Genomic DNA, 12,695 nt, shown 5'->3' on the forward strand with positions numbered 1-12,695 from the left:
TTTTGAGAGAGGCCACATTCATAAAACTTTTATTATGTACATTGCTATAGTTCTATTTTAGTATTAGTTGTTAATCTCTTACTGCGCCTAATTGATAAACTTTATCAAAGGTATGAATGATAGGGAAAAAAAGAGTTAATATAGGGTGTGGTACTGTCCCTGTTTTCAAGCACCCACTGGGAGTGGTGGGGTGCACCCTCCAAGGATAAGGAGAGACTGCTACATGTGATTAGGTTGCTTGTCTCTGCTTTTCTGCATAGTTAGAAGATTCTCCTCTTCCCTATCAGAACATCCTCTTCATTCTTGTGTTTTAGCCAAGCGTTTCAGAGTCCCACCTACCTACACACCCCCTTGCCTGCTCATGAGCATGGAGGGACACAGGAGGATACTAACTGACCACTCAGGCCTCGGAGCCCACTACCTTAGTGAATTTACTTCATTTGGGTCACCATATTCTAGACTTAAACACTTGCTTTTGACAGTGAACACTCAGTTTTTCAGAATAAACATGAACCATGCTAGGTTTTGAGAGGTTGACTGTATTCCTATTTCTTCAAGAACTATAACTTAATTTGGGACCAGGTGTTGGTGTCACGGAGGCTATGGCATCCACACTCATAGGATATATAGCAGGCAGAATTGAGGGCTGGATGTATAACTTGAATGTTGAAAGGCACCAGGCTCTAGTGAGAGGTCTCTGCATATAACTGCTGCTTCAGTCTGCAGGCTCAGAGGGTTTCCTGTTATCTTTGCATTAGACACTCCTTTTCCTGTCTTCTATCCTGAATGTCCTCTGTCGCATGCAACATTCTTCCTCTCATCATCTGAGCACCATTGACTAGATTTCTAATCATCCATTTCTTCATTCAGCAAATTTATTGCATGATCGCCCTTTGCCATGTTCTTGTTCTTCCTGCTTCAAGGCCAGGAAACACTTTTGCATAAATTTTCTCTCCTCTTTTCCATGTTGATATTAATTCTGATGTACCTTGATGAAACTCTTCAGTATTATCTCACTTCCATTTTTTAAGGCTATTGGAGTATTAAAAAGCGAAGAAATCACAAAAGAGGGAAATAAAAATCATGGTATATTTTAAATGTAGCCATATAAGCAGACTATTCCAACGAGATGCAGTGATAAGTGGGAGCCAGATGAGGGGGCACTTAGTCCATTTTGGAGATTTGGGGATTGGAAGAGTAAAGGTCCAAGCTAAGTCTTGAAAGATTAGCCATCTTGGGCAAAAGCGTGGAGGCTTAAAATGACGTGGTTTGAAGGGGTAACTGCAAATGGTCCAGTGTTACATAGAGCGGGAGGCGAACAGTGGAGTTGGAGGAGGGAGGGGCTAGCGCCGGGAGTAGGAGGGAGGGGCTAGCGCCGGAGGACTTTGAATGTCCTAACTGGGTGCTCAGCCCTCATCTGCTGCAGCAGTTTTCTAAGTCTTAGCCTGAGAAGGTTTGTGATCTGGACTGATCCCTCTAGCAGCAGTGTGAAGGATGGATTTGGGGAGGGCGGTTCTTGGGGCAAAGGAGTGATCAAGGTAGTAGCAGTGAGAATGGAAAGGAGAGGGTTATTTAGTAACTGTTGGTAGAGTTAACAGAATTTGGTGACTAACTGGATGTGGGGAGTGAGAAGAAAAAATGACTCAGAGGTTTCTGGTTTGGGAAACTGGGTAGACTAGAAAACAAAATGCAGACAGAGGAACAGGTGTAGAAGGCAGAGAGAATGAGTTCCTTGTTCACAAGAATCCTTGTCTAGCATGGTGCCTCGTGCTCAATGGGTATTTAGCAAATAGTCGACTTTTTTCTTAAACCATTAGTGGCTTCCCAATGCTCTTAGCAGATTTGACATAAGGTGTGCCTGTATGTAGTATTACACCCAAGAACCTGCACTTCCGTGAGCATGATCTGGCTTCAGTTCTATCTCAGACTCACCCCCATCGCTCATCATACTCTGTTTCCTTTCTGATGTTGTATGCTTTAAGCCCTTTCCTCTGTTTGAAATGCTCTTCTTTCAATTCTTAACATGTTTGGCTTATTTTCATTCTTTAGATCTGAGCTCAGACGTCACCTGTTGAGAGACCCCTTTCCCTGTCACTTGATCAGTGATTGTCTCTCAGCTTGAAATCCACCATTGCATTCTGCATTGTGGAGCTGGGGCTGGAACCCTGCCAGCAGTGTCTTTCACCAGCTGCCTTCCTGTTACATTCAACAATAGACTACAGGGATCTTGGAAAGCCGAGGGAGGGAAGAAGGAACTTGTGCTCCTTCCTGTTCCTTTTGCGTTTCTGTCAGTGTTGCCCTGGCAACAGCAACTGGTTCTAGCCCCCATTTCTTCCCCCTACTCAGAATTAGCAGCTGGGCAGTGCCCTTTCCTTAAAGAGTTGAGTCCTAGCTCCAAAGGGTCTGACCTTTGACCTTCTAGATTCGGATTACTCTAACCTCTTCCACTTGCCGCCCAGACCCTGTTGTGATAGTTGCTTCCTGTAGTTATTCCTCTGACATTTTAATGTTTCCTTTGTGCTTTTCCATATCTCTAACACTTATTTAATTTATTCATAAAGTCTCAGTATGATTTCTTTTTTATTAATGGCTGCACCCTGATGCAACAACCAAATATGATTTAAGCCTCCATCCAGTTACTCTCTAACATATCATCGGATTTTCCTCATAGACTTTTCATAATCTGTATTTCAAATAATTTTTTCTCTAAATCTATGTCCTCCACTTGGATATCAGAGTCTTTGTTTCATTCCTCACTGTAACCTCAGTGCCCAGCTTGGAGCTTGAATATTGTAGGGACTTAATAAATGCTTGTTCAATAAATTGTTGAGTTATTGCAAAAATACTACTGGAGACATAATAGTAGCTGACCATATAAAATGGCCCAAATTGAGCAATTCTTTAACCCTTTTGCTCTAGGTCAAGTTATTAACATTGTAATAATGTAATTCTCTGTTGTAGAGTACAGCTTAATACTTTTTATAAGCAAGTTAGAATGCAATGCATTATTTAACTGAGATCCATCATAGTTGGAATAACAAGGTACATAGTTCATTTGCTTTGAATTCTGTACTTACATAAATATCTATTTTCTATATGTGGGAATAATGAAGACTTACCTTGTTATACAGAGTTTCATGAAGATCAAGAGTTGGTTGTATGTTAGGTCCACAAAGTTTTGTTCATTAGCAAATAATTTTAAAAATGAAAGCCATCCAAAGAATCCACTTGTAACATACAACATCACTTAATAGCATTTACTTGGCACAGTCAATCTGCTTATGTTCTTTTTCTCATTGTGTGATATGGTTTGAAACAACTAAAACAGAACCAAAAATGCAGGTTAAAAAGGAACTGCTTGACTTCCATATAGTTATAAGCAAGAATCTGAAGATATCATCTATAGTCTTTTACTTAAGTATCAAATAAGACAAAGATTGTAATACATCATATATGTGTAATTCTAAAATAACTTAGGTCAAATATATGCAAATAGATTAAATGGCATTGACTTCCACTGTGCCAAGTATAACCATTTCATTGAATCTTAAATTTTAAATTAAATTTTCCTTGTATCTACTTCAAATGTATTAAAAAAAAATATATATATATATATAATATTAATATATATAATAGGCCCCCAGCATTCTTAAATCCAGCCCTTCCTTTATCTTCTTTTTCTATCTGGCACCTTACTCTTGCATTTTTAATATGTCCAGTACTGTTTTCCTTCTTTCTCAAAACTCACAAACAGAAGTCTTTCTTCCACCTCATCAGTTTAAGCTACCATCTGGTATCTATATTTTCTCATGTACAACTTCCAGATAATCTATATTCACAGTGACTATTTTGCATCCTGGTTTTTGTCCTCAACCCACTATTGAAATTGCACTCTTGAAGCTCACAAATGTTTGCCTAATTAGCAAATCATTTTGAGCCTTCATGCTTGACATTTTTTTTTTTTCTTCCCAGTTGATTATCCTTCCCTCTTGAAACACTCCTTGGTTTTGGGACATTTAATTACTTGGTTTCTTCTCTTCTACAAACTTCTTTTTCTTTCATTCTATTCATGGTCTTTTTCTTCCAACACTTCAAAATATTAGGTGTTTCCCAAGGCCTTGTCCTCTTCTGTTGATCTTTCCCATCCACCCTTATATTTCAAACACCACGACCATGTAAATGATCCCCAAGGTTATATCCAGCCAGTATCTCTTTTGTGAGCTCCTAACCTATACTTTAAATGCCAACAGGATATGCCTACCCTAGTATTCCTCTGGCGTCTCATAGACTCAAACCCGTCATTTCCTCCACAAAATTCATTTTTTTGCTAATGGTTTAATATTTTCTCTGTCAGTTAAGACCAAAGAGTTTGATTCATCTCTTACTTCAATACCTTCCTTTCCAGAATGTGGAATCAGTCATAAAACTCTTTCCATTCTTTATGTCCAGAAGCACATTCATCTGTCATGATCGTCCCACCACCATCACTCACACCACTAATATGAAGGCTGTCCTGTGAAGGCCGTCATCACCGCGCCACCCCCCCCCCCACGCCCCAGCTGCAGCACCAGATCACTTCTTAACTCCTGTCTCACTCCAGTTCCCCCTTAGGCTAATCTGTCTTCCTCAGTGCTGCCAGACCATTTTCCCTAAAAGACAGTTCTGATCCTGACATTTCCCTGATTAGGAGTCTTGAAACAGTTTGATATCTCTAGAATAAATCTATACTCCTTAACCTGGTATTTAAAACTTCTTAGTTTGGGCCTCAAACCCATAATGTACTTTTTTGTTCTTACAAATATATCAGTTTTCTGTTTCTATAGTGTGATCTGTAAGAGTATGGACTCTGATATCAGTGAACCAAATAAACAAAAATCCTTGGCAGGTGGAACATACATTCTATGATAAAAATAACTATTATTAATTGTCCATAATCCTCTATTTTTGGAATACCCTTCTTCCTGCATCATCATCATCATTAAAATTCTAGCCTTCCTTCAAGATCACCAAAATCCCATCTTGCTCCTTGAAATCTTACCTTGAGGAGGCTCTTACTTGAATCTTCCCAACTCTTTAAATCTGAATTATGGTATTTATCATATTCTATATACTCTACCATGTATTACCAAATATCAAGCATATTAAATATTATGGTTACTTATACATTTTTGTCATTTCCCTCGATGGAGTATAATGTCAGTTTTTATCCCTATACTTTTTTTAAACAGTGGCAGGTGTACCTTGTACCCAAGCATATAGTAGATGCTTAATACATGTTTCTTCACAGAATGCAAGTAAAGAACATTTTGCATGATCTTTCATTTAACTTCTATTAATTAACTTTAAGTTCTTTAAATGAAAATATAAAATATTTAAAATATAGATAGTTCTATTTTCAACTCTAGAAATATAAAAATATCAGTATCAAATTTTTCTTGTTTACTCTTTGGCTTTATTCATCACCATCATTTGACACCTTGCTTACTAGTAGCCCAATTTTTGTTGTTTGATTTGCTAAGTATACCCTACAGGATATTTATTGTCCCTTGTTACCACCATTAGAAAGTGCCTCTAAGAAATATAAATCAAAACCACAATGAGATACCACCTCACACCAATCAGAATGGCTAAAATTAACAAGTCAGGAAATGACAGATGCTGGTGAGGATGCAGAAAAAGGGGAACCCTCCTACACTGTTGGTGGGAATGCAAGCTGGTGCAACCACTCTGGAAAACAGCATGGAGGTTCCTCAAAAAGTTGAAAATAGAGCTACCCTATGACCCAGCAATGGCACTACTGGGTATTTACCTTAAAGATACAAATGTAGTGATACAAAGGGGCACGTGCACCTGAATGTTTATAGCAGCAATGTCCACAATAGCCAAACTATGGAAAGAACCTAGATGTCCATCAAAAGATGAATGGATCAAGAAGATGTGGTATATACACACAATGAAATACTATGCAGCCATCAAAAGAAATGAAATCCTGCCTTTTGTGATGACGTGGATGGAACTAGAGGGTATTATGTTTAGTGAAATAAGTCAATCAGAAAGACAACTATCATATGATCTTCCTCATATGAGGAAGTGGAGAGGCAACATCGGGGGTTTGAGGGATAGGAAAGGAATAAATGAAACAAGATGGGATTGGGAGGGAGACAAACCATAAGGGACTCTTAATCTCACAAACAAACTGAGGGTTGCTGGGGGGAGGGGGGTTGGGAGAGGGTGGTGGAGTTATGGACACTGGGGAGGGTATGTGCTATGGTGAGTGCTGTGAAGTGTGTAAACCTGGTGATTCACAGACCTGGGGGATAAAAATACATTATATGTTTATAAAAAAATTAAAAAATTTAACTAAAAAAAAAAGAAAGCGCCTCTAAGTTTTTATTACTGGATCCATGTGGACATTTTATTTTGTTTGTAAATTTTCTATGAGTAGCACAGATTTTTCCCATTTTTCACTTCCTTCCTAACATGATAAAAAAAAAAAACTTCTAGATACTCACCAGCAATTCTCTGGTTCATTACTTATTCTTTTTCTCCATTCCAAAGAACTGTAGATGTTTGAAATTTGTTTTTATTGCATCTATGATAAGAAATTAGCTTTTTTCTCTGTATCAAGTTTCTTCCCTCTAAATTTGCTTGTTATTCTCTAGCTATGCCTGAAAAGACCAGACCAACTGTAGGTTCTCTCTCATATTTTCTAATTTGTATTTTCGCAATGCTGTAGTAAAATACAGAGATAAATTATATCACATTTTCAACCACCTTTATACCACTTACCCTTGACACATCATCTTAACTATTCCTTTTGTCCAAGCAGAACTGCATTAAAATGGCATGACATCTTCTCTTTTTTTAATAACAAGACCAATACAATAGATTTTTAAATAATGATCAAGGATTTTTTTTTATTCATTAAGTTTCAGTATCATTACAGAAAATGTTATGGTACAGAGTTGTTTAACATTATTTTTCTTTGCTCTTGATTTCCACATGAATGCTGGTAACACTAATATCTGTACAAGATCAGTCTTTGATTTTATTTTTTGTTCTGTACAATTTTAAATGTATTGGTTAAAAAGGCTGTCAGCACTTAAGGAAGCAAATTTCCCCCCCAGTTTGTTTATTCAAATAAAAGGTATCCAGTTACTGCCCAAGAGTACTGTGCCTTGAGGCTACTGGGGGGAGGCACCTCCCCATGCTCTGCAGGGGAGGGTTCTCCCTGAGGCAGAACAGGACCTCCACCCAGTCACTCTTCTGTTGGCACTGTGCACATAAACACGAGATACATGATAAAGAACAAGCAAAAGCTCTCTGAAAAGCGTTATGAAGCATACTAAGAAGGGAAATCCAAGTGTTGCCTACGCTAGTATAAATAAGCAGACAGCCTTGATTAAGAGCATAATTAGTTGTATTTTAAAGATGAGAAAAACACAAGTTCTGCAGGCACCTACTGCTGTCTACTAAAAGCTATCGCTATCAGACCTAGCATTGAACACACAAAGCAATTTGCAGGAAAGGAAAAATTTGCTTTGATATAATCAGAATAGAGTTGTCTGTTAAGATTTATTTTTAGGTGTTTTTTTCTTTAAAAGGTATTTAAATTCTTCTGAAATATAGTTCAAGATGTTGACTATACAGATCAACTTTTATCCAAATCAGAAAAACTAGCTGTGCCGTTGCATATTACAGGATACAGTCAATGATATGTGGACATGCATCAAAGCTTTCTTGCTCCGGTGACCATCATAGCCGTCCAATGACCATGACATCCACCACCTCGCCCTTGTGGAGCTCCACATACTGCTCTGTCTTTGGAGGTAGCATCAACAACCCGTTGGCACTGCGCATGCTCATCAGACGGCTGCTCATCTGATTACCTAGAAAGAAAGATCTCATTACAGCAGCAACATCACAGTGCATACAGTTGGGAGTCCTTGCAGTTCTTTTCAAAATAAACACCAAGGAACAGAAACACAGGTCTTCAAGAGGAAGAGAGAAGATCAGGCTTCCCCTAGGAAGGGGAGCCTTGCTACTGTATCTTACTTCCTTCTCACAAACTTTAAAAATAAACATTAGAAATTACTGCTTCAAAGAACAAAACAGGATTTTATAGCACTATGCAAAATGCCACCGAGTTTTTCAGTTCAGGCTAAAATGTTATGTGTGTCTGAAAAGAGAGATTTTTAAAACTTATTTTTAAAAAGACAATAACCATTTCTTTAGTGTTTACTAAGTGTTGGACAGCACAGCGGGTACTTTCCTTAACTATCCTATTTAATTTGTATAAAATTCAAAAGGGGTTAGGTAATTTGCCTATGGTCCTACTAACTAGTTGGTGGCCAATTTGAATGCAAGTCTGAAGGAAACACTGCCTATGTATTCACTGCCTATGTTAACTGATATTTGCACTTGATAGGACCTTTGTTTAAAGGGTAATACAGTTTTTCTGGAGACACATCAAAAGTTAGGTAAATATGACTAGAATACTTGAGAATAAAAGTTTAAAGTCTAGAGGAGGTAACTAAAGAACTCTTGAGTTACCAATATTGATTTCTTAGTCCTTAAACTTTACCAATATCTAAGATATAATAAAGGCTACAGAGAATCCCATTATAATTGAGCTTGAATCTCACATTACAGGGTAGCATAATCATAGTACCCTCCTTTTTCTATAACCAAACTTTTATACTCAGGACTTAGAGGTTGAACATATACATAAAAGCCTTCCATAACTCTTGGGAAGCCTGGGTGGCTCAGTCAGTTTACCAGCCGCCTTCGGCTCAGGTCATGATCCCAGGGTCCTGGGATTGAGTACCACATCGGGCTCCCTGCTCAGCGGGGAGCCTACTTCTCTCTCTGCCTCTGCTACTCCCCGTGTTTGTGGGCTCTTTCTCTCTGACAGATAAATAAATTAAATCTTAAAAAAAAAAACTTCCATAATTTTAGAATTATATTTCAAAAGTGTATCTAGAAAATATGGTTCAATGGAATAAGTAAACCTTTATTTAAAAAATTTGTTTTTACTCTTGTTTTCTTCTTACGTTGTGCTGTTTGGGAATAATTTAACTCATCTACTCTTTCAAAAAGGACAATGTACAACAATTACAAAATTAGGTATATCCAAGGAAGAGAGGTTATACATAGTTTTGTGTTTTAACAGGATACATGCATAGAAATACCCACCGGTATGAATGACTAACCTGTACTCTGTGCCCAAGGCAGTGGTTCTTGGTGATGCCAAGTCAGTATACACCGATGGTATTCTGGGCGAGGGTCCAGTTTTACATCACATGATAACTATAGAATACACAGTAAATGAAAACAAACTCGATCACCTGATCATCTCTTAAAACTACAGGGTGGTGGGAGTTGTGCAAAGAATAAAGTAGACATGAACAATATCCTGGCATTCTGCTGTTTCCACCACTGCCACCTTATGTTCCTAATACAGGAAGTCCAGAGGCTGGGTTGCTCTGGTGAAAAAGGCTAAGAAGTTGGTATTCATAGTGGGGAAAAGGGCAGATGAAAAAGATAAGGTCTATCTTTGAAGTCTAATTTTATGGGTTGATAGTACAGATTACCTCTGATTTATAAATTGAAAAATCAAAGCAAAAATATTTTTCAAGCAGATTTTTTTTAACATTGAAAATAAAAGAAATAGAACTAAACAAACAAGTAAGCTCAATATCCATTTATATGTCTGTCAATCTGTCTATCCCTACAATAAGTATTTACTGAGACACTTTTTAGCTACCCATTCTTATACCTACCTTTAAAATAAAAGGGCTAATTACCTTTTCTCTTGAATATTTCCCTAGTGTCCCAATATTGAGATACAATTTTGTTTAAAGCAAATAAAAGTAGTCTATTCTAAAAGTTATACCATTTTTGTTTAGCACATCAATGGTACTAAAAGAATTCCTATGAATGAGTCTTTGCTGGGCATCTTTCTTATCTTTACAATAAAGACAAAATCCTCTCTAACATAGCAACTTCAGTTTATACACAATATGGAATGACTAACTAACCTTTAATCTAGAGCCATTAAAAAAATCTATTTCATTAAATTTACCCTGAAATCTGATCAATTAAAGTGATAATGTGTTGGTCCCAGGTGCCCAAGAGGTATCCCCTGAATGAGCTAATACAGTGTATAATTATAGATGATAGTCCATCAAAGATTAGTTCAATGTTAGTGAATATAAGACTTGTTCATTCTCCATTAGCATAATGTTACTCTACCTTAAAATGGTCCAGAAACCCTTTATCCAACTAAAACAGGTATTACTTAGACCAGTGATAAAATATAATTGAAGATCCTAGAAATTTTGATTTAAGTAAGTCTATCTTTAATCCATTCTGTTTACGCTGTTTTTATTTATTTATTATTTATTTATTTATTATTAACATATAATGTATTATTAGCCCCAGGGATACAGGTCTGTGAATTGCCAGGTTTACACACTTCACAGCACTCACCATAGCACATACCCTTCCCAATGTCCATAACCCCACCACCCTCTCTCTACCTGTTTACACTGTTTTTAAACATTCTAATTATTCACTCTGACAATCCCTGCTTTTCCTCTGAAATCCTGAATAAAATTCAATTCTAAGGTGTTTTTTCTTGATTAAATCATATGCAAAATTCATATGAATAAATCATATGTTCATATAATTTGAGTTTATATGACTAAATTATATATTCATATGAATAAATTCATATCTACTGAGGTGTAACTTGCCATTATTCCTAAATTATTGTGTGCTTATTTTGATGGCAAAAATGTCTCTTTTTCAGTTCCTCTCCGTGTGTATGAGTGTTCTCCAGAATGAAACTACAAGAGCCATTCCCATGGCTCTGTTATTTGCTAAGTGTTTAAGCAGATTTTTTTCCCTCAGCAAAGGCACAGCCTGGCTCTCGGTAGTTTGGCAGGACAAACACCAGGATGGGATGATATCTGACAGCTACGTTTGACTCCTACTTGTACTCCTAATGGATGTGCTGTATTAGCAAATTATTTTGCTTTCCCGTACCAGTTTGTTCATCTACGAAATGGGATTGTTTTTTTTTTTTTTTTTTTAAATATTTTATTTATTTATTTGACAGAGAGAAATCACAAGTAGATGGAGAGGCAGGCAGAGAGAGAGAGAGGGAAGCAGGCTCTCTGCTGAGGAGAGAGCCCGATGCGGGACTCGATCCCAGGACTCTGAGATCATGACCTGAGCCGAAGGCAGCGGCTTAACCCACTGAGCCACCCAGGCGCCCCTGGGATTGTTTGTTTTAAAGGAAGATATTTGTGGTAATTTAAGAAACAAGAATGAATTACAGCAAGAGATGAAACTGACTAGATTTTTATGGTATTTTACTAAAACACAGAATACCTTATTAGCCAATATATTTAGTTGTACTGACATTATAGTTCTGGCATATTATATCACTCAGCTTCAGAAACCATTTACTATGAGTGTCAGTGCTTATAAGAATGATGTACATGAATGAGTAAACACACACTTTTTTTTTTGGTAAAAAAATTGATGTTTCACTTCAATGACTTCTTCTATTCATTCAAAATTGAAGTGGGCTGTGGACTCGGACTGTTTCCTCTGTTTCCTTTTGAATATTTTTCTGACATGCAATAGTCACTCAAGAGACAAAACTGTATTATGTGGTTTAGTATTATATGGTGTAAATATTAACATGTAAATATTTATGGGAGAAAATTAGAAAAAAAAGTCAACAGAATAAGAAGACAAGCCACAAACTGGGAGAAAATATTTGTAAAAAACATCTAAAGGAGGCCTGTTATCCAAAATATACAAAGAATTCTTAAAACTCAATTATAAAACAACTTGATTAAAAAAATGGGCAAGGAGGGGCACCTGGGTTGCTCAGTTGGTTAAGCGACTGCCTTCAGCTCGGGTCATGATCCTGGAGTCCCAGGATCCAGTCCAGTGTCAGGCTCCCTGCTCAGCAACGAGTCTGCTTCTCCCTCTGATCCTCCCGCTTCTCATGATCTTTCTCTGTCATTTTCTCTCTCTCTCTCTCTCAAATAAATAAATATTTTCAAAAAATGGGCATGGGGCACCCGGGTGGCTCTTGATTTCAGCTCAGGTCATGATCTCAGGGTTGTGAGAGGGAGCTCTGAATTGCGTTCTATACTCAGCAGGGTGTCTGCTTGAGATTCTCTCTTCCTCTCCCCTCCCTCTGCCCCTGTGTGCACTCTTTCTCAAATAAATAAATAAATACACAAATCTCGAAAAAAATACGGGTGAAAGACCTCAATATAGAGGTTAAAGAACACATACAGATGGCAAGTAAGCATATTAAAAGATATTCAACATCATATGTCATTAGGGAATTGCAAAAAACTAAAACAATGAGATATCATTATACACCTACCAAAGGCTAAAATGCAAAATTCTGGCCACATCAAATCCTGGTGAGAATGTGGAGGAATTGGAACCCTTATTCATTCCTGGTAGGAATGCAAAATGGTATAGCCACTCTGGAAGATTGTTTGGTAGTTTCTTAACAAATTAAACATACTCTTATTATTAAGTTTAGCAATTGTGCTCCTTGCTATTTACCCAACTAAATCGAAAATTATGTCCACACAAAAACCTGCACATGGGTTTGTAGCAGCTTTATCCATACTTTCAAAACCTGGAAGTAATCAAGG

At 37.3% G+C, this 12,695-nt stretch overlaps 1 protein-coding gene across 16 annotated transcripts in view; it reads right to left on the reverse strand.

Annotated features, from left to right (window-relative positions):
- Positions 1-6,889: 6,889 nt before the first annotated feature.
- Positions 6,890-12,695, reverse strand: part of GPHN (gephyrin) — a 643,001-nt gene continuing 637,195 nt past the window's right edge. For all 16 annotated transcript variants that reach the window (XM_082734092.1, XM_082734090.1, XM_082734087.1 and 13 more), the window contains 2 exons: positions 9,213-9,309; positions 6,890-7,889 (listed from right to left, as the gene is read on the reverse strand). In XM_082734092.1, coding sequence (XP_082590218.1) covers positions 7,756-7,889; positions 9,213-9,309 — 231 coding nt within the window. In that variant the 3' untranslated portion in view covers positions 6,890-7,755. The remainder of the gene's footprint in view (positions 7,890-9,212; positions 9,310-12,695) is intronic.

The sequence above is a fragment of the Mustela nivalis genome (genome assembly GCF_964662115.1).
Source record: "Mustela nivalis genome assembly, chromosome: 6".
Classification (NCBI taxonomy): Eukaryota; Metazoa; Chordata; class Mammalia; order Carnivora; family Mustelidae; genus Mustela; species Mustela nivalis.